General features: G+C 41.2%; 1 protein-coding gene across 1 annotated transcript; it reads right to left on the bottom strand.

Annotated features, from left to right (window-relative positions):
* Nucleotides 1-840: 840 nt before the first annotated feature.
* Nucleotides 841-9510, bottom strand: TMEM247 (transmembrane protein 247). The gene is made up of 4 exons (XM_063291046.1): nt 9490-9510; nt 4837-5067; nt 2446-2781; nt 841-1050 (listed from the first exon to the last, which is right to left on the bottom strand). The coding sequence occupies exons 1-4, from the start codon at nt 9508-9510 to the stop codon at nt 841-843; spliced, it is 798 nt and encodes a 265-aa protein (XP_063147116.1).
* Between the last annotated feature and the right edge of the window lie 10808 nt (nt 9511-20318).

Below are 20318 nucleotides of genomic sequence, written 5' to 3'. Positions count from 1 at the left end.
CGATGTGAAAACTAATACGTGAAGAGGAAGATGGTGATGAGGGTAAAAGTGAAGAAGGCCAAGTTTTGCCTTTCTACCAGCCAAATGAAGAAGCTGTCTCAGAAAACGGATCTGAGGACTCACAGTAAACCTGCAAGTTATTATTTAGCATGTCATTTTTATATTTTTACTGACTGGCTTTGAGTATTATGCACCTATGATTTGGTGCAGGGGCAACAATTCCTACAGTGCAGCAGGTAGCAAAATGTCTTTGGATATTTATTTTGAAGAGTACATCCCTAGTTCAGGGACAGGCAACTTGATTCCATTCAAATCTTTTGGACTGACTCACCCCTTCCCCCAAAATCCTTTTGTTTGGCTGTGGTACCTGGGACTGGTGGGAACTGAATTCCAAACATCTGGAGAACATTAGAGATGGCCTTTTCTAATTTAGTGTTTCTTCTATTCTACTACTGCATATGTATTTTGTGTGGTTGAACTTCATTTGGAATTTAATGTTTAATATTGGACCGCCTTGAGCTGTCTACTTTAAAAATAGTTTTACCTGCAATACTTCTCAAAGCATCAATGTACACAAACACTTTTTTTTTTAATTCCATGACAATTTATTAACATTGGTGACTGTGACAGGCTCAGGTGGAAGGCTGCTCTTAAAAAGCCTTAAAGGGAAGGGGAATATAACATTCAACAAAGAGGACACCATCAGACCCTTCAACAGCCAAACCAAAACCTGCATTCATTGAGCACACTAGGAAACTGTAAAGGGGCGAAAATATGAGATACGTAAACTTCAAGGAGCCATATTCCTCTTGTCTCTGCTGCTTAGAGTCTGCTGCTGTTTCAAGGCTGTTTTTTCCTATTTTTGTAATCCAGGAAAATCTTCTTGAAAACAAAATACAGCAAAATGGCAAAGCAGAATATGTGGTGCTTCGTAATAAAATAGAAAGCCAGCTCCCTTACTGTGTAAATAACATGGATAAAGATGAAGCAGAAAAAAAATAGGGCATACTGGTTCTGGGGCTGGAATAATTCATGGAGCTCTTGTCCAATCTGTGAGTGAAAGGAACAAGAAAGAAAGGAACATGGTGAAACTGTTGATAGGCCCAAGTGTTTGAGGCATAATCCAAAGAAAGTGAGCAATGCAATCTTATAAACATCTGTATTTTCCTAATGTGTATGTATTTTACCTGGAGGTTAAGCTACATCTAATATTTGTTGGTGACAACTGGGGAAGGCCATGGCAAACCACCCCGCTATAGTCTGCCAAGAAAACGTCGCGAAAGTGGAGTCCCCCCAAAGGGTCAGACATGACTCGGTGCTTGCCCAGGGGACCTTTCACCTTTTCACTTAAACAAGCATGCCTAGCCTGGCCACTGCTGAGTTCTCTCTCCGAATTGTCTCTTCCACTTGCTGAAATGTCCAAGACTTCAAGGATGCCAAAATAGTTGGCCCAAAGGTAATTAGTGTCCTCCTCAAGATCTTCCCTATGTGCCTTTTGCATGCTAAGCTTTGCAGGAAGAAGCAACTTAGAAATGCTTTGACTAAACTAAATAAAAATAATGTGCTGCATCATAACAGCATCTCTTACGATCAAGCATTGATTGCGATACTATTTCCTCACTTTCGTCTGCAACGTCTGCCTCTTTTACTTCCTCCCCTTTAAAACTATCTTTGCACCCTGTGCCCTTTAGAAGGATGCACATCTGCCTCTGTCTGCATTCTCCAAATTGCAGGCAGTAACTTTAATAGCCATAAAATTTGTATAGCTCTGAGTCAGGCAGCCTTGGGAGTTTGGCATCTCAGCCAAACTCCCTTCATTGTCTTTACAGTTCAGTCAGTCCAGAGTCATGTCCAAGAGGAAGCACAGAGGAGTGAGTGACAGCCCTCCTCAGCAGAAATCTTCTACTGTTCTTTCCAAACTGGGCCAAAGCAATAGCAATAGCAGCATCTACCAAAGAGGAATCTCCATGAGAGCATGGCAATGGACCCCCTCCAAAATCAGAAAACTCTAGCCTAGCTCCCCTTTTCTTGAATTTCAAGGCCATTTATTTCAGAAAGCTCATGCTGGAAATTCCTTGAGGCTACTTCTCTCTGATAAACTGGGACTGCCTTGATTGTCACTCACTCTTCTTGGGAAATTGCAGAATTCTTTACAGCAGCCTTCCCCAAGCTGGTAGCCTCCAGTTGTGATGACTTCAGGACATTTGGAGGGCACTGGGTTGAGGTCGGCTGCATTAAAGATCTATCATTATTAAGATAATAAACAGTGACAACACAGATTTGTAAACAGATTTTAGTATGCTGGAACTAGGTTGATGAAGGTTTTTATAGCTCTATACCAGCAACGTAACAATGGCCAAGAGGATATAGATGAGCCAGTACAGAATCTGATTTCTATCTTTATCAAAAGGGTTTCCTATTTGCCTGCTATGCCTTCCCACTTACTGATTGAGAGGGAACCTTTTGGCGTAGCTGTTCCATTTTTTCTTCATGCTGACGTCGCTTTTCATTATCTTCATGCCTATATTTTAGCCTAATCATTGCACCATCCAACCTCATCTTCTCCAAGTCAAGATCAGCTGCTGTGATCTGCCTACTGTTCAGATGACCCATTCCTTCCAAACTGCTGGCCTCCCCTATCCTGGAATATACTTCTGGTGACATAGCATTGCCCCTTCTTTGCTTGGTGATTGCCACCTGCTCTGCTTGACTCTTATTGTCTAAGGTCTCTGTCATATCATCAGGAAAGTAGGAAGAGCCTGGAGTCTCCCTTGCAGCATCCTGAAATGAAAAAGTATGGCATAAATCCTTACATTTCACCCATAGCATTCAGCCATAAGAACTAAGGAAAGGACTTGCTGGATTAGGTCATGGCCAGTCTCATCCATGTTTTTTTTTTCTCATTAGCTGACCAAATGACTCTGTCAAAAGTATAAGCAGGGCTCATTGGCATGATCTTGCTCCTGCTGGTACTTCCAGTGGCTGGGATACTTGAGGCTTTCCAGGAATAGTGAGTCAAGTGGAATCAAAGAAGAAGTTTACTTCAAAACACTTTTTTATTCTACCACTCCAAGAAGCAGGTGAGATCATCTTGTATTGAATGAATGGTAGGATTCTTCTGCTGTGCTTTGCTGGTCTTCAAAAACCCAGCTAGCAATAGCAAATTGTTGCTTAATCTATTTTTAAAGATATTAATTACTGTGGGACTAAATCCCAGCTACTAGGATCTGAAAAGAATTTCCTTATAAAAGGAAAAAAATACAGGAAAAATAATTCATTTCTTTTGTGGATTTTTATTATTTTTATGAATGTATGGTACCATCATGTATCTTCATTTAATAGCATGACTCACTCTGTTCAGCAAGGACTTCTATAAGGAAAGGCATGTGCAGCCAGATGTAGGCATTTTCATGACCATGAAGGCTAACTCTACTGATAACCCTGTCATCAGTGACCCAGCACCAAAGGACATGCTTATTCAGAAATATGCGTGGAGCATCTTGGCTGTCTCAGGTCTTATTTTATGTTAAGGAACAGGATGCAACATAAGAACCCTTCACACACTTGGTGAATGTACGCTAGTGAAGAAGGTAAGAAGTACAAAGGAAGAATGGCCAGCAGGTATGGCCTTGTTCCTCTCTCCAGCTGTGTAAGGAATGCAGACCAAGTCACTAAAGCACATCCCAGGTAAAGCTGTTCTGCTCAGAGATGTCATTGTTCTGTTCCCTGAGGTAAAAGAAATGCTACCCTGGGGCAGTAGGGTCATTATGCCAGGGCAATCCAATGGTTGTAGAGGCCTGGCTGAGAAAGGAGAAGGCAGCTGACCCCTCTCAGTGATATAGCAAGCCAGGCTGGAGGGCAGGTAGGCAGTGTGGCTGTTGTCTATGGAAATTGCAGCTCATTGACCAAAAGCTCCACCCAGGAAAAGCTGCTAATGCTATGTCAAGGTGAAGAGGGCTGGGGCCCAGAAACCATGTTACCAGGCATTTTGTTGAATAGTCTCCCTCTGGAACTTGGGTTAGCATCTACCCTGTTAGCATTTCAGGCACTGGCTAAAGCAAACATTTTCCAGAGAGCATTTAGGGAATAACTGGAGTGGTACTGTTTTTTTTAATTGCTTCAAGTTTTATTATTGTTTATATACAATTATTCTATTCATGTTCTTATTTTTGTTGTATACCTATGAATTATTAAGTTGTGCAAAATTAATTGGTTAACTGAATCTGACTTTTTTCCTATTTTGGGTCCCTGTTGCTGTGTTTGGGGGGCTGGGACACTGTAAGGATACTGTTTGTGTACAGTCCACCCTTCTGCCTAACAGCCTCTCTTCTTGAGCTGGCTGGGGTGATTTCTGGCATGGCATGTGTCTACATTAAGTGCTTCTTGTCTTTGGGGGATTTCATCATCCATGCTAAGGTTGTCCAACCAGGAGTAGTTCAGGATTTCTTGTCTACCACATGCAGCAGGGCACATACTGGAAGAGGTATTCTGTTCAGCCACCATTTGACCTTCTAACCACCATTCTGTCTTTCTCATACGAAAGTTAGGAGATGGATACCAGGTAAGACACTCCCTGGAGGATAAGTGCTAGTAGCAGAAACTACCAAGCCACTTCTTCAAGCAGGAGAGAGGAGAATGGACTGAGAGGACTTCTGGAACAAAACATTTGAGACCCTCTGCCATCCACTCATCTTGTGGGCCTCAGCATCACTACAAATATGTTACTTTTTTATCAGCTACCAGAAGAGGTGACTCATTGCTTAATAGTATGCCCCCCCCAAAAAAGGGCAAAATGAAGATTTCCCTCCTCCACCTGCCACATTCCTTCTCACTTACCATCTTTTCCTTATGCTTTTTGGAATCTTTAATTGGGGTTATCTGCACAGCAAACTCAATTCCTGCCTGCATGTCCTTGAATTCTACATTGCCTCCTTGATAAGAATATTCAGACTCTTCCAGATTGCTAGTATGATCCAGATCTGCTTGAATCTCCTTGTCTGTGTGGTGCACGGACTCTGCCTCAAAGGTGGAGAAATCGGAAGATGAATGGGGTTCTCTGGATGTTTCCTGAGACAGATCAGAAAGCAGGGGGGAGGACTTGTATATAAGCTAATATAATAACAGATGTACATCTTCTGCAGGAATGGAAAACTTGTGGTCTTTCTACCTCCCTTCATTGTCCTGCTGGCTGAAGCTTCTGAAAGATGTAGTTCAGCCACATCTGGAAAACCACAGATTCTGTACTCTGCTTTATAGGGACAATCCTGGAATGTGTTGTAATTGCCAAAGGGGGTGCAACAAAAGTCATTAAGAAAGCTTTCCCCAACTGTCTCTCCCCCACCCCCACATGTTAAGACATGATGCCAGCCAGCATGGCCAAGAGACAGTTAACAGGAGTTGTTGTCAAACTACAGCTATTGAGCATTGGGAGAGGCTGCTTTAATTCCTGTCTTAGTTATTTCAAAAGATATTGACTGTTTCTTTTTTTAAAAGTCAGCTAAAGATGTTTACAGTAATAACAGATCATATTTATGAAGGCAACAATAAAAGCTGTAGAAATGAATTTGCAAAGCTGAGATGAGCACAGTGAGGGGGAGGGTATTATGATTCAGCCAAGAGAAGCTTTCATATCATATATTCCTGCCAGCTTCCGAGATGGCCTTTTTCAGGGTCAGAAATCCAAACTTGGATGTGTCCCTCAAAGAGGCGTGGCAGTCAGATGCCTAGTTCCTCTCAGGCTTCAATTAAATGAATTCATATCAGCTCATCAACTGATCTCAAATTATTCCAGCCAACTGCAAATCTTATTCCTTCCCCTTCTTCCCACTCCCAGCCCCACAACTACAGAAAAGGAAGACCTAAAAAAGAAGGGCAGAAAATACTACACCTTCTTTTGGCCAATTGTCAGTAGAGCCCTTGGCTGTGCAGAGTGTTTTATGTCAGAACTATCCAACCAATGCACATTGTAGACCCATGATTTCAATAAGCAATTGGTTTAGTCTTCCCACCAATCTAAATACGGCATAAAAGGTTTCAACCCCTGCCTGCCTTAAATTTGTATCAAATTTGCAAATGAGTGTTATTTTTATAATATAGTATCTCTTACGTTTTCTTTAATGATTTGCAATGCTCTGTTTTTACAAGCTTTAATTCAGTAACTTCCCAGAATTTCTTACCATCGCAGATCTATTCCCAGCAAGAAATGTACATCAGTCTCTGATTTTAAGGCAAAAGGCTCTGTTGCCTCATTTGCCCCATCTAGAAGACCTGAAAGCAGCTGCCCCAGTTTAATGCACACATGCACAAACACACATACTCAAACTCAGGCCCCAGTTCCTCTCCTGAACTGCCACAGCAGTGATGTCAAAAAAGTTCCACACTGTGATGACATAATTTTCTGGTTACCACAACAGTTAAGATAAAGTGTTGCTAAGGAATCAAGTATGAATTCCAGTCAAAATGCACACATCTCACTGAAGGAGCCTTTTTATATTATGTTAAAGTAGGACTAGAAATGTTATGAGGAATCAATGACATGGCTATTCAGTGGTGTATTTTAACTCATTGTAATGGTCATAGAATTCAGTCACCACCTTCCACAATTCAGTTGAGGGGTAGAAAAAGGGAATTTTCCAGGAATAAACAAAATGATATTTATTTATTATAGTGTTTTTAGATTAATACTTTGTGATTATTTCTAATATTCTGTAAAGCGGCCTAAGCTTAACAAACTATAGAAATGTTTCTATACAGGCTTTTCTATATGGAACTTTATGGATAGTTTCTTGACTGTCTCATTTCTTCCTTTCCTGATTCACACAGGTATTCTTATCACAGATTTGGTATCTTCATTCGCTTAGACAGTTTCGGTATTTTCATTTCTCAGGCTTGCTTATGAGCCTAGATAAAAGAACAGAAAGAGAGAAAATAACTCCTTCCTGAGCTTGGAATTCCAGCACCCTCATCCAGCTGTCCTTGCTTATATCTGATTTATCCAACTGTTGCAGTCTTTTCCACCAGCCAGTGTTCTCTGCAGACAACTAAATAAATAATGCTGCTTGCTCCTGCTGGGTGATTTCTCCAGCTGCAGATTCCTCCTCCAGCTGTGCATGGATTAGCATGTTCAATCCACGCAGCACCCAAAGAACACCAGCAATGTCCAGCAACTACCATCAACCTCCTTACTGCCAAATACTTCTGCCCTTATATTTGCCTCAAATGGCAGACATGCCTGCTTTCGGATGTCTACGTGATAGTTTGTGCGATGTTGGAAAGAAAAAAAAAACTTTAACCTTGAAACCATTTTGTGACTCCCCATGTCCATCACATCATCTCATCCAGCCACACGTCACCCACTTTGATCAATTCATTTATGAGCTAGCCTTTCTCAACTAGCTGTCCTCTGGATGTCTTGGACTACACCTCCCAGAATAGGAGGATTTAGGTTAGGAATTCTGGGAGTTGTTCTCCCAAGATATCCAGAGGAGGTTGTAGAAGGCTGGGGAGTGGCTGAACTTTGAAGAACTGTCATGAAGTGGGTGTTATCAACAGCATCTTAAAAAGCCTTCCTAAAATGTCCTCCATAAGGTAATGTGCATGTGTAAACTAGGGGCTATTCCTGGTAAATAAGATAGTTGGAACATATGTGTGAATTCCCCCAACATTAAGGGATAATTGTACATGAAATCCCATACTGCCCATGAACGTATATCTTTGACACTATGTAGTAATGTTTATTCAGAAGTAATCCTAATAAGAAACATTCAGTCACATTATTTTGCTATGTTTAACATGGTTTACTGAATACACCCCAATTGGATGGGTTAATAGTTCATATTCAGCCACATTCAAGCCACAGTATTGTGGTTGCACCTATACCAGGTTACAGGGTTTAAAAATGGTGTAAGTCTGATTAAATAAACTGCTACTCTTGCCAAGGAAACTGCAGAAACTTGTCCAGGCGGTGCTACTGGGAAGGCTAACTGACCTGCATTTTTTAATGGGATAAGTTGATTATGCACTTTATTTTTCTTTCACATTTTCCATCTTAGAAACTTACCATACCACTGTTACAAAATCCCTCGGTGTATCAGTTGCTCTAGAATCTGAGCAGCAAATAATGTTATTGTGTGTTTCTTCAGTTTGTGAATCCAGTCACTAAAATCCCACTTTTATTCATTGAGACTGAGGGCTGAGAGACAGTAGTTAACCTCAAATCATGGAGCCCATCCATTTTTTTCTTCTAAATGTCTTTCCAGCTTTTAATGCAAGAATCTATCCAACAGTACCAGCATATGCTTTCATTGTCTCGAAAGTACTATCATTGTTGGTGTGAATGATGATCACAAATTTCATTCCTTGTTTCCATTTATTTCCCTTTTTCTCTCTCTGTAGAAAACAGCATTGCTTTCTGCAATCCTCAAGATGCAGTTTAAGGCAAAGTTTCATACTTCTACAAGTACATGTTTAACTATATTTTAATGTGCATTTTGAAATGTTTAGAATCTTTTTTTTTCTAAATTTCTGTTGTATTACCTACTCTGTTGCTAATTCTCTTGTATTCCATAGCTTGGGAAATGAATTTTTCCAGCTTGCAATGTATGGGAGTAATGTCATTTTCTCACAAAAATTCTTATTTTGAGCTGATATGCCTGCAGCTGCAAAAGTGGTGTCCTAGTGCAGTAGCTAGGAAACAGTGTTTCTCACTTACTGTAGGTCCCAGGTGCAAGACACATGGAATATGCCATTGCCAGGAGAATTAGCATCCATCCTAAAAGACAGAGTGCCTTGGGGAAATAAAGTTGCTGTGCCTGAACCGCAGCCATGGTGAAAGGAGGGAGGAGACTTAAAAGCCGCCATCAGTGACACTATTTTAAATTATTGCTGATGTCAGACTCGTAAGCAGGGAGAGAGCACACGGATGATTTTGTACACATTACACTTTTCCAAAGCTAGATCTTACATTTAGACCTGCTGCATTCTTAATGGGGGAGCGGAATCAACAAATATCGCCCCTTGGATCAGAGTCTTTCTAAACTACCTTTTCTCCTGTGCCATAACATCAGTTTCTAGGCTGAAAGGGGAATACCTGGTGCTAGCTTCCTATTACTCTTTTTCCAAATTGTATACAGTCTAAGCAAGCAGGAGCCAGTCAGTTGGATATATGCTCAGTCTGAGATGCCCATTGCCTGTCTTCAAAAACATCTTTCCCACAACAATGCTTATTTTCAAATAACATCTGTCTGTTAAAAAGACTCTCCCGCCCCTTAACAGGGACTGTTAAGCCCCTCCAAGTCAGCAGAGGTGCTAGGAGAGCATGAAGGAAGCTAAGTCTGGAATCTTGTGACATCATTAAGACAGTTAGCCTGGAATGTAGATTTGAATAATCTGGTTTTGGAAACCAGGACAGCTGGGATCTGGCTGAAGGCAAAGGGACAGACTTAATTTAATCTCTAAGCATAGTGACATAAAGCTACTTGTATCTCTGACTCTGGTGTCCAAGTTCTCCATGGTAAGAGCTAAACCCTTTCCAAAGGGTTCAAGGCACAATTCACTCATTTTATTCTCACAAGAGTCCTGCAAGGTAGGTTGGGATAATAAATAGGGATGGGCTTTCCAAAAGCTTTTCTGAGATTCATTGATTATGTAACAGGGATTACAGTTTCCTCACACCCCACAAAGATTCTGGCTGGCTTTATTATTTCTGTTCCTTTGAAAACTTTAGACATTTCATGTTTTAACTGATTTTGCTTTCTCCAGTTCCCCTTCTTTGGTATCAAGCAAAGTGGATTGTTGCGTGAGAAAGCTTGTAGCAAAAGATTAATATTCCAGCATATTCTTTTTCCTCCATTCTTCTCTAAGCAATTGATCCAAATTCAGACTATTTCTATCATTAAGAATTTTAACACAATGTATCTCCTGTCTTGCAGTTTAAATCTATTGGATCTTGTCCTGTCATCCTGGGCAGTATAGCAAATCTTTGCCCTCCTCTGTCTTTTTTTTAAGTTACCTTTTTATCCCCCTCTCAGAGGATTGTCAACTTCATGTGATGGGAGGGCTCAATTATTTCAGTGATTCTGGGATTGATTCCAGTGGTACATTATCTCCTGTTATGGATGCCTTTGCCAATAAAATCAAAAAGGGAGGTTTGAAGCTAAAGGTAATCCATAATGGGAGTGAGGGCAGGTAGGACTTCGCAGGTATGAGGGAAGTCAGGCTATCTAGAGAAGGAACTCCAGAATCAAACCTGGAAGAAGGAAATGGCAAACTTCTTTTGCATTGTTGTCAAGAAAACAGTATGGACAAAGCTGGAATAGTTAGACAAGTCTGGATGCCAGATGATGAGATTCCCAGGTCAGAATGTACTCCTGTAGTTACTGGAGAAGAATATCCATCCAATTTTCATAAGTAAATCTGGAGGTGATGACAAGGCCAGACTGAAGCTGCAAGAAGTCTGGGCACTGATGGTGCCAGTATTGAAAGAATACAAAGGCACATTAGAATTGGAACATGGGATATACAAAATATGAGCTAGGGAAAACTGGAAATTGTCAAGTGAAGCATACTAAATTGGATATTTTAGGGGTGATATAACTTTGCCAGACTGGAGTGATGATTATGTAATATATTATTCAGGTCATGATAGTATATAGAGAAAATGGAGTGGCAATAATACTCAAAGAGGACATCGCTTTGTGCTTGGCTATAATTTGCTCAATAACAGGATCAGAATTAGAATTAGTGGCTATCAGTGAACATCTGTGAACAAATGTATGCATACTACAGAAGTAAAGGTGTAGATAATTTTGTTTTCCTGAGCTCAATAATAAATAAAGATGAACAGTGTGCTGGAAAAGCAAAAATAAGATCAGTCCTAGGGAGAAAGGATAAGGATATCCATAACACAACAAAAATCAGACTAGTTAAAGCAATGCTCTTTGTGGTGATAATATACAGCTGTGAAAACTGGACATTGAGAAAGTATGAGAAAAAGAAGATTGAATTATAGATCTGGGGATGGTTACACAAAGTACCATGGACTGCAAAAGGACCTAATCAATCAATCAATCAATCAATCAATCCTGACTAAATAAAGGCTGATTGCTTCCTTGAAGTAAAGATCAGCAGGTAGAAACTCATATTCTGGGCACGTTATTTGAACAGATGATACACTAAAAAGATGATTGTGCTTGACAAGGTTGAGGAAGTCAAAGAAAGGGGAGAAAGCAAAGTGGCTGGAAAGTTTCAAAAAGATTACAGGGTGTCCTTGAAGGAGCTACAGGTTATTACTAGAGCCAGGTCCAAATGAGCATTTGTCTAGGGACTCACTAGGATTGGAAATCAATGGCATCTAACTAACAAATGAGCTTTTAAATTTATTTCCTGGCCAAAGAGAGTTAGATTTTATACTGCCCCCACTTAGCAATCTCAAAATAGGTCCAGGTTTTTCCTAGCCATTTATATGTAATTTCCCCATATCTCAGCTGCAGAAATACAGAGACAGCAAAGAAATACAGAACTCTCTGACCCAGTGGTTTGTCTGGCTTTTTGCATCACAGAAGTAGTACAACCAAATATGTTAGCTAGGAGACTCATCTTCACACACCCTTAATCGAGTCAGAAACATGCCCCAGTAATCATTTTTTAAGGCAATAGTGAATTCATCCTTGAGAGGAGGAGTGGTCCCATTGACAGTTGAGTGGTTGTCTGCCCCTCCTCAAGAAACCATTGCTGGACAATTTTCATCCTGTCTCCAGCCTTCCCTAAAGTTGATAAGGTGGTCGTGCTGCAGTTTCAGAAGGCCTAAAGGAAGTGGATTATCTAGATCCTTCCAGTCGGGTTACAGGCCCAGGTATAGGACCAAAACAACATGTGGAGATTTTCTGGATCCAGAGATTTTCCATCTTGAGTTCTCAATGGGGTTGCACTGCCCCAGGCAGAACTAGTGCACAATTTGGGGATCTTCCCAGACTTGCAGCTTCTGTTTGAGGAACAAATGGCTCCTGTGTCAGGAGGGCCTTTTCATAGATTCATCGTGTGTGCCAATTGCATCTTTTCCTGGCCTGGGAGATGTTACTCACAGTCACTCATGCTTCAGTTACCTCCCAAAAGGATGACTGCAAGGGTTGCCCATCAAGACCAGTTGGAAGATGCAGCTGCTCCAGAATGTGGTGGTGCAGCCAGTTATGTACAGTACATCAATGTTACACCACTGCTTTGTGAGCTGAACAGGCCCCCAATAGACTTCCAGGTATAATTCAAGGTACTAGTTACCACATGTACAGCCTTTCATGGCATGGGGCCAGGTTATTTGCGGGACTACCTTTCTCCAGTTGTTTCTTCCCAGCTCACTAGATCTGGCAGGGTAGGTGTACTCCAGGTCCTGTCTATTAAGCAGTGCTATCTAGCAGGACCCACAAAGAATACCTTCTCTATCGCAGCACCTGCCCTTTGGAACATCATATCCCCCAAGATTTATTTTGCCCTGACCCTGCTGGCATTTTGTAAGTTTTTGAAGTTCCCTCAGGCATGGGTGAGCCTGTCAATGTGGTTTTTTTCTTGAAAGGACTGTGCTTGGGTGGCTTGAGTCAGATTGTCCTTGGGTACTGTTATGCTATTATTGTGTTATGTACGTACGTATGCATGTATGTATATTCGTTCATTCTTTGTTGGTTTTAATTCTACTTTTGCTGCCTAGAGTCCCAGTTGCAAAAGAGGCAGCTGTATAAATTGAGTAAATACATACATACATAAAGGACTTTCAGTAGAGTACTAGACCCATGTTCAGAAATAGCCCAGCTGAAAGGTCATAGGTACTAAGCATGTCCATGCCTACAATAAAAAGCATCTGCCTATAACTTCCCAGTTCCCAGCCCCACCATATATTAAAGAAAGCAATTGGTGGTGCTTTATCCTGCTTCAGTGGAAAAGGAAATGGAACCAGGAAAATCCACCAATTACTTTCTTTAACTTGTCCTGCATTAAAACTGTAGGTATCTGTTTACCTTTGAATCAGTCGTGACACCTTGTAACTATCAAGACCCTGCAGTTTTCATAGCAACATTTTCAGAAGAGGTTTGCCATTGCCTCCTTTCTAGGGCTTAGACAGACTGACTGGCCCAAAGTCACCCAAATGGCTCCTGTGCCTAAGGCAGGATTACAACTCATAGCTTCCTGGCTTCTAGTCCAGTGTCTTGAGGCAGAAAAGAACTCAGAGGCAGCAAATCGTATGCTGGCATGTTTTTCTGCAAAGAGTGATAGATTGTACTTTAACACAGCCATATGGCTGTGCCCAGAGTCTGTCTGACCCCAATACTGCTCTTCGTTCAGACCCAGATTCCCCAATTACAGTAGATAACATTCCTTGAAAAATTGTGCAAGGCTGGAGTCTCTGCCAGATCTCCTCTTGATATCCACCTGGAGATAAATAGGGCATTCCAAAAGTGAGTGGAAATTTAAGGTAGGGATACAAAAATAGAATGGAAAAACATACAATACAAGGAAGAATGGTAATTATAAGTTTATGTGCTTAGAAGTGATCAAGATTTGTTTGATGGGTATTGAGGGAAATTATGGAGTTCAGATAGCTTTATGGAAGGCATAATGAAAGCTTTGACAGTAGAAATGTGTTAGCAGTTCCAATCTATGATTGAAGCTGAAAGAAATTTAGCTTTCTCAAAAACTATAAAGAAACTGATTTAGATATGAGATATCTTAACAATAAGAGACTTTAAAAATCCTGTACAAAACATAACCAATTACTGTATTGATGGGCATAGTAAAGGGAGGATAGATGAGGCTTGCCCCCCCCCTAAATCCTCTCTCGCCCTTCAAAGTTTTTACAGATGAATATTTTTAAAATAATCTTTCCTCCTTTTATCTGTGTGCCCCCACTCCCCCTGCATGCTAGTCATAGGCCTGTGTGTTCACTAACGATTATTGAAATTGTAGTTTAGAGCAGTGTTTCTCAACTTCAACAATTTTAAGATGTGTAGACTTTAACTCCCAGAATTCCCCAGCCTGCATGCTGCAATTCTGGGAATTCCCAAGCCAGCATTCTGGAATTCTGGGAGTTGAAGTGCACACATCTTAAAGTTGCCAAGGTTGAGAAATGCTGCTGTAGAGGACACTGGGTTGACAAAAGTACTACAATATTGATACAGTAGAATTAGGGATGTGCATGTATTCAGATCCAAAGGAGAAAAGTTGCTTTGGAAGGGGCATGGGGGTGCTTGTGGCTTAAGGAGCTACTAAAAAGTGCAGCAAGTTTGCCAACACCCCCTCAAAAGTATCTTTTCTGCTTTGGATCTGAATAAATGCACACCCCTAAATAGAATCATAGAATGTTAGGCTTGGAAGGCACCTTAGGGCTTCTCAAGTCCTACCCCCAGTCAGTGCAGGAATCCACTAAACCTGACCTGGCAGGTGACCCTCCATCCCCCATTTGAAAATGTCCACCACTCTTATAGTCAGACTGTTCCATTGTTTACCAACTCCTTTTGCCAGGAAATGCCTCTGAATGTTCATCTCTTTTTAATTTTGGACCATGTGCTGCCCTCATTTTCAATAGGGAACAGGTATGCTTGTATTTGTACGTACCAATGTTTTAGACGTTTACAGACAACTATAGTATTTTCCGTACTGTTCTTGTTTGCAAGGGAAACCTATCCAGCTTCTGTAACCATTCCTCCTAGAGCTGGATTTCCAGACCCCTTATCAACCTGGTAGCTCTCCTCCCTCCAGTTTGTCCATGTCTTGTTTTTTTTAAGTGTGGTCCCAAAACCAGACCTGCTATTCCATGTTCTGCCTAACCAGCTTACAGTGAAAGGGTTCCCTCCGATAATATGGTTGCAGTGCTTCTGATAACGTAGCCCAAGATTGCATTGGCCTTTTTAACAGGTAGATCATTCTATTTGCTCATGTTGAGTGGGTAGTCCACTAGCAGTTCTAGATCCTCCTAGTAAATACTCCTAAAATTTGTCCTAAGTACTCAAAAACCTTTAGACAATTCTCTCAAGAGAATTTAAAACTAGGAGTAGGCATATGGCCCTCCAGCAGTTATCCATTAATGCCCATCAGGCCTAGCAGACCTGGGCTGAGAAATAGTAGCAATCCCTAATGATCCTTGGACCCTGCTCATCTTAATTTTATTTTTTAAAGTAATCTCAGACTAAAAGTGAGTGGGAAATTAACATGCTATGTTCCTCATAACGCTTCTGGAAATGCAAAGACTCCAGAAATATTCTTAGAAAGCAAAATGTGGTGGATGCAACCCAGGCCTTGGTTTGATTTCTATTATATAGGTGTTTGGTGATTGGCCACACCCACCTGAGCAAACATTTAGTAAAAATGTTCATAAGATTAGGACTACCATGCCTACAAAAAAAATCCCTATGAAGATTTAGGGTATTCTCATCTCTCTGCCGCCATCTAGTGGAGGTCCAGATACAGCGGTCCTATATAACACGCTTTCAAAATTCCAAATGTGTCCACAGACACCAAAAGTTTGGGACTCCCTGGCCTATGTTTCATGTGCCAGAACCATCTTCCTTATATAGATATTTCTACAACAGCATGGGAAATTCTGATGCCATATAAACTGGCCCTAATGTTTTGTGTCCTTTAACTTGTTTCTTCATTCCCGTATATCAGTCAACTCCAACTTCCAATGTCTCTTATCATTGCCAGTGCTATCTGGAGTTGATAGAAATATCTGGAGGACCACAGGCTCTCTACCTCGGATATAGAGAGAAAGACCACTCCCAAGATATGGTGTTAATTAGGCCATCTCAGAAATGTATGCATGATGCCCCCTCCCTTTATTGTGTTTTAGGAGGCTAGTGAAGATATGCCAGTGTGTCCTGCCAACCTCTCTGTTATGACTGATACTCTGGCTAATGGAGATCAACGGATGCTCTTAGAGACCCTGCAGCAGATAGAAATCATAAACAGTCCTTTGCCATTAGAAGCAGTTGCCAAAGAGGAGAAAAATGCCCACAAAGATGATAAGTATGACTATGTTAAGGAGCAAGAACAGCGAAAAGCCAGACAAACACAGACACATGGAGTTGACAGTGAGATTGAGAAGATGCGACTGGACTTTGAACTGACTGTACTGAAGCAGCAGCATGAGGAGAATGATAAGCAACGGCTGCATGAGGAAAAGATGGAGCACATACGCCAAGGATCTCCCTCCAGGACTGGAGCTCATGGGGAAGAAGAGCAGCTTGGGGGTAAGCTGGACCCCATTACAGAAATTGAACTGGAGAAGATGCGCATGGAGTTTGAACTGGCCAAACTGAAGCACATCTCTGAGGAGAATGAGAGGCAGCGACAGCATGAGCGAAAAATGTATGAAGAGAAGGAGAAACAGAGGCAGCATGAAGAGAAGATGGAGCAAATGCGCCAGCGGCCAGGAAAACTCCACATAGTGAGCCAGAAAGTATCTGGGTGTGGCATGGCAGATGCCACAGCTGAAACAGCTTCTGTGGCCTTTGCTGATATAGGTAAGATGAGGATAGAACTCCAGCTGGCTATGGAAGTATACATGCCAGAGATGAAAGAAAGGAAGCTCTCCAGCGAGCAGAATGGGCATCAAGAGAGTCCAAAACTTGAGCAGCAATTGGAGACCACCTCAGAGGCAAAAAAAGCTGACATGCCCCCAGAGCAACGGAATGATGGGGTGACCGAACACCTAGGCCTACAGGTGCCACGCATTGTGGTCAGTGGGGCAGAGTCAGAGTGGTCAAGCAGCAGGCTGGACTTAGCCATCGAGACAGAGCTGGAGAAGAGGCGGATGGAGTTCGAATTGACAAGGCTGAGATATGAGCATGAAGAGAATGAACGGCAGCGCCAGCATGAGCAGAAAATGGAGCAGTTGCGTCAGCAAGTACCACCCAAGGATATAGCATAGGATATACAGGGTGTGAGTAAGAAAAAAGGGGCCTATGAACCCCCTTTTTGCCCTCTTGTACCTGGGGATTCATGCACTCTGACCAAGAGGAAGATGGAGAATGATAAATGATAAATAATACAATTTTCCCATGGGGATGCTGGGATTAGTAGCCCCAGTGCCATTTGGCTTGAAAGGATACCCCACTAGGGACTTGGATTAACCACATGATTCTCTCTCCATCTCCTAACTGATAGTTAACTAACTTAACTATTGCACATTAAGAAATTGTTCTTGGGGCAAGCAAAGATCTAGGCTAATCCAGAGTTTGGATTTGGATGCGAGAATGTGCTTTCTGTTTAGTTTGTTGGAGCATCAGATGTCCATATCAACACTCATCGGGAATTCAACAACATTGGTAGCTTTGTAAACCCTAGTTCATTAAATGGGAATACAGAGAGAGACAGAGAGAGAGAGAGAGAGAGAGAGCTCATAGCTGTTTGTTGGGCTTGGGTCAATGGGGGTTTCACCCTTGAATTACAATGTGAAAGGGATTGAATTTATGGCTACCTGTCTGTGCAATCTAACACATTCATTCTTTTTCATCCCTACAGTCTGAATGAGGAATCCATTTATTTACCGTTGGACACCTTCCATTAATAGGCTGCACCATCAGTGGATGAGGATAAGGTCACTGTTCTGTATAACTATAAACCTCTACTTTGAATTGCCAGTAGCATATTATAATTTATTGAAATACTCTGTCTGACATTGCGTTTTTCTTCATTAAATAAGAATTATAGAAAGTTTTGGAAGATAAAATATTGGACTCAAGAATTGCGATGTTTCCCCAGTCAAACCTGTTTTTAGGAGTTTTATGGGGAATCAACCAATTCCGTTAAACTGCATGCATCAAACTGTAGTTCATGTCCTATGGAGCAATATTGAATAGTATGAGTCCAGAGATGCCACAATGGAAGAATAGGTTTCCTATAATTTATTATTTGAGTTAATTAAAATAAAATAAAATAAAATCTGTTCTTTTTAACCTATTGCATCTGTAGTATCATCCTGTGCATGCTAGCGATACTGACAATCATAATCAGTAGATTTTTAAAGGATGTACACTAATCTTTAAAGATTATGACAGACCATAGACATTCAGGTGGTCTGAGAAATATTGCTGATTTTAAGCCAATTAGATCACTGAGGATTATAGCCAGCACCCACTGTGAATGGCTCATGATGAGTTGTTTGAGCCTCATGAGGTAGAAGTACTACAAGTGAAATAAATAGGATAAATTTTCCAGACTTTTTGTGGGGAGGGGGTAGTGTGACTTGACATGGGCACAGGTTAAGAGCTCATCTTTAACCACTCTAGTGTTGTCATTGCTAACAGATATTTGACAGTATCTACCGATAAGCTGCATGAAAAAGATCCAAGGATCAGTGCCAGACATCTGCTGAAAAGACTGGGGCTTTTTCCTCGCCCGCGCCCCTTAGTGGGATCCAACCATTGCTGTGGAAATAGAACAAGCTGCCAGCATAAGGTTACCTTGTCCTGCTCTCCTTCCTTCTAACTTAAAATGCAAAATTACTTTATTAATCAGGAGATTGTCTTTTATTGTTCTCTCATTTATCTCCTCATTTGTGAAGTGAAATAACTCTCTTCTAGTTTATTAAGCAGCTATTTCGATTAGAAATGAATTGTGTATTGGGATATCCAGCTCCAACTTTCAGTTTAATAGCCTTATTGCAACATTCATAGGTCTGCAGTCATTGCAGAGACAGCTCAAAACTGAATCTCTGAAGGCACATTTTAGGGCATTACTAATAGCTCAGTGGCAGTAACCCAGTAGTACCTAATATGCTAAGAATGTTCACTACTGAAACAAAACTGGATGGGTAACTACATGGGAACAGTGCCTCCTGTTGGCTAAGTGATGCTGTTGGTTCATTTTGAATATTTGATATTTTAACTTTCCACTATTTAAACTTGTTTCAAGAGAGCAACTGATTTTTTAAAAATCTGTTTTAGTTAAAACTGTCATCATTAGATAGTTAAATAACCACAAACCTTCTTTATAAAAATACATTTCTTCATCTCAAACAAGACATGGACTGTCAGAGATAATACTTGCTACTAGCCACATATATACAACATTTTCTAGAGAAAAGAAAAAGAACACAAATATATTTTTGCATCTCAGCTATCTTTATTGATGTACAATCAGTGAATTGAAAAAATTCTGCACATAAGCATCTACAAATACCTATTCTTTTCTCTGGACTGTTGAAAGATGATGACATGACATATATTAGTATAGGGCAATGAACACCACATGCAATGGAGCAAATTTCTATTGTGATTTGTAATGTCATTGCAAAAATTATGTAAATTGGTACAATGACATACTCTGTGATTTATAGAACATTAATGAATATTGCAGAGAGCCACTTCGATGTAGTATTTTAAGGCACTGGCTAGAAACCAGGATGTAGCCAGCTGGGTGGCCTTGGACCAGTCACTTTCAGCCCCAGGAAGAAGGCAAGGGCAAGCCACTTCTGAAAATCTTGCCAAGGACCTATCCAGTCAGTCACCAGGAGTTGAATCTGACACAAAGGCATGAAAACGGAGGGAAGGGGAGGGGAAGGGGAAACATTCCTGCAGTGGTGATGAGTTTCCAGGTTAATAAGCCGCAGTCTAATTAACTGGTATCCTAACATTTCGCCAGCAACTATGGCTGGTATCTTCAGAGGTGAAAGTGATCTGCTTTCTAAGGCACTTCTCAGCAGCTCACAAGCAACCCCCCTAACTAACTCCCATCGGTCCATTAAAACGTGTGACTGACTACACTCACCGTCATCCCAGGCTTTAGCTCTTGCATAGGTGGTCTCTGCACACTTTGAAAATGAATCAGAAAAAGTATTATGGACTTTAGCCACAAACAGCCCCTCTCTGTCATTTAGCCTATTTTCAGGCACCAAGGTAAGCCTGAAATTAAAAAAAAGGGGGGGTGGGCAGAGGTGCCTCTGAGTTCAAGGAGTGGATTCCCTAAAGCAGAATGTTTTCTTACAAGTTCACACAGATGCCTAAAAACATCCAGTCTGCATAAATGAAGAGCAAAGAGGCACCATGCCTGTGCTGGGGCCAAAGCACTTCTCCTGCACTGTACTACTTTTCAGTGTCCTGTCTTTGCATCCCCTCATGCATTGGGAGCCAAATGTGCACAGCTTAGTATTCTGCCCAGTCAGGGTTATAAGTCAGAAAGAATTTATCCTTCCAGCATATGAGGACGAAGAAGCCAATGAGATGACATAACCAGAGAGGGCTGCAGAGGGGAGGGGGGAGAAGGGCAGAAGGAGATCATGATGACTGCTAACCCAGAATTTCCACTAGGTTTTGGAATTAAATTGAATCAGGCCC

The sequence above is a fragment of the Candoia aspera genome, chromosome 1, assembly GCF_035149785.1.
Source record: "Candoia aspera isolate rCanAsp1 chromosome 1, rCanAsp1.hap2, whole genome shotgun sequence".
NCBI classification, from domain to species: domain Eukaryota; kingdom Metazoa; phylum Chordata; class Lepidosauria; order Squamata; family Boidae; genus Candoia; species Candoia aspera.
Note: the sequence above shows the minus strand (reverse complement) of the source record. Positions and strands in the feature narration are given on the sequence as shown.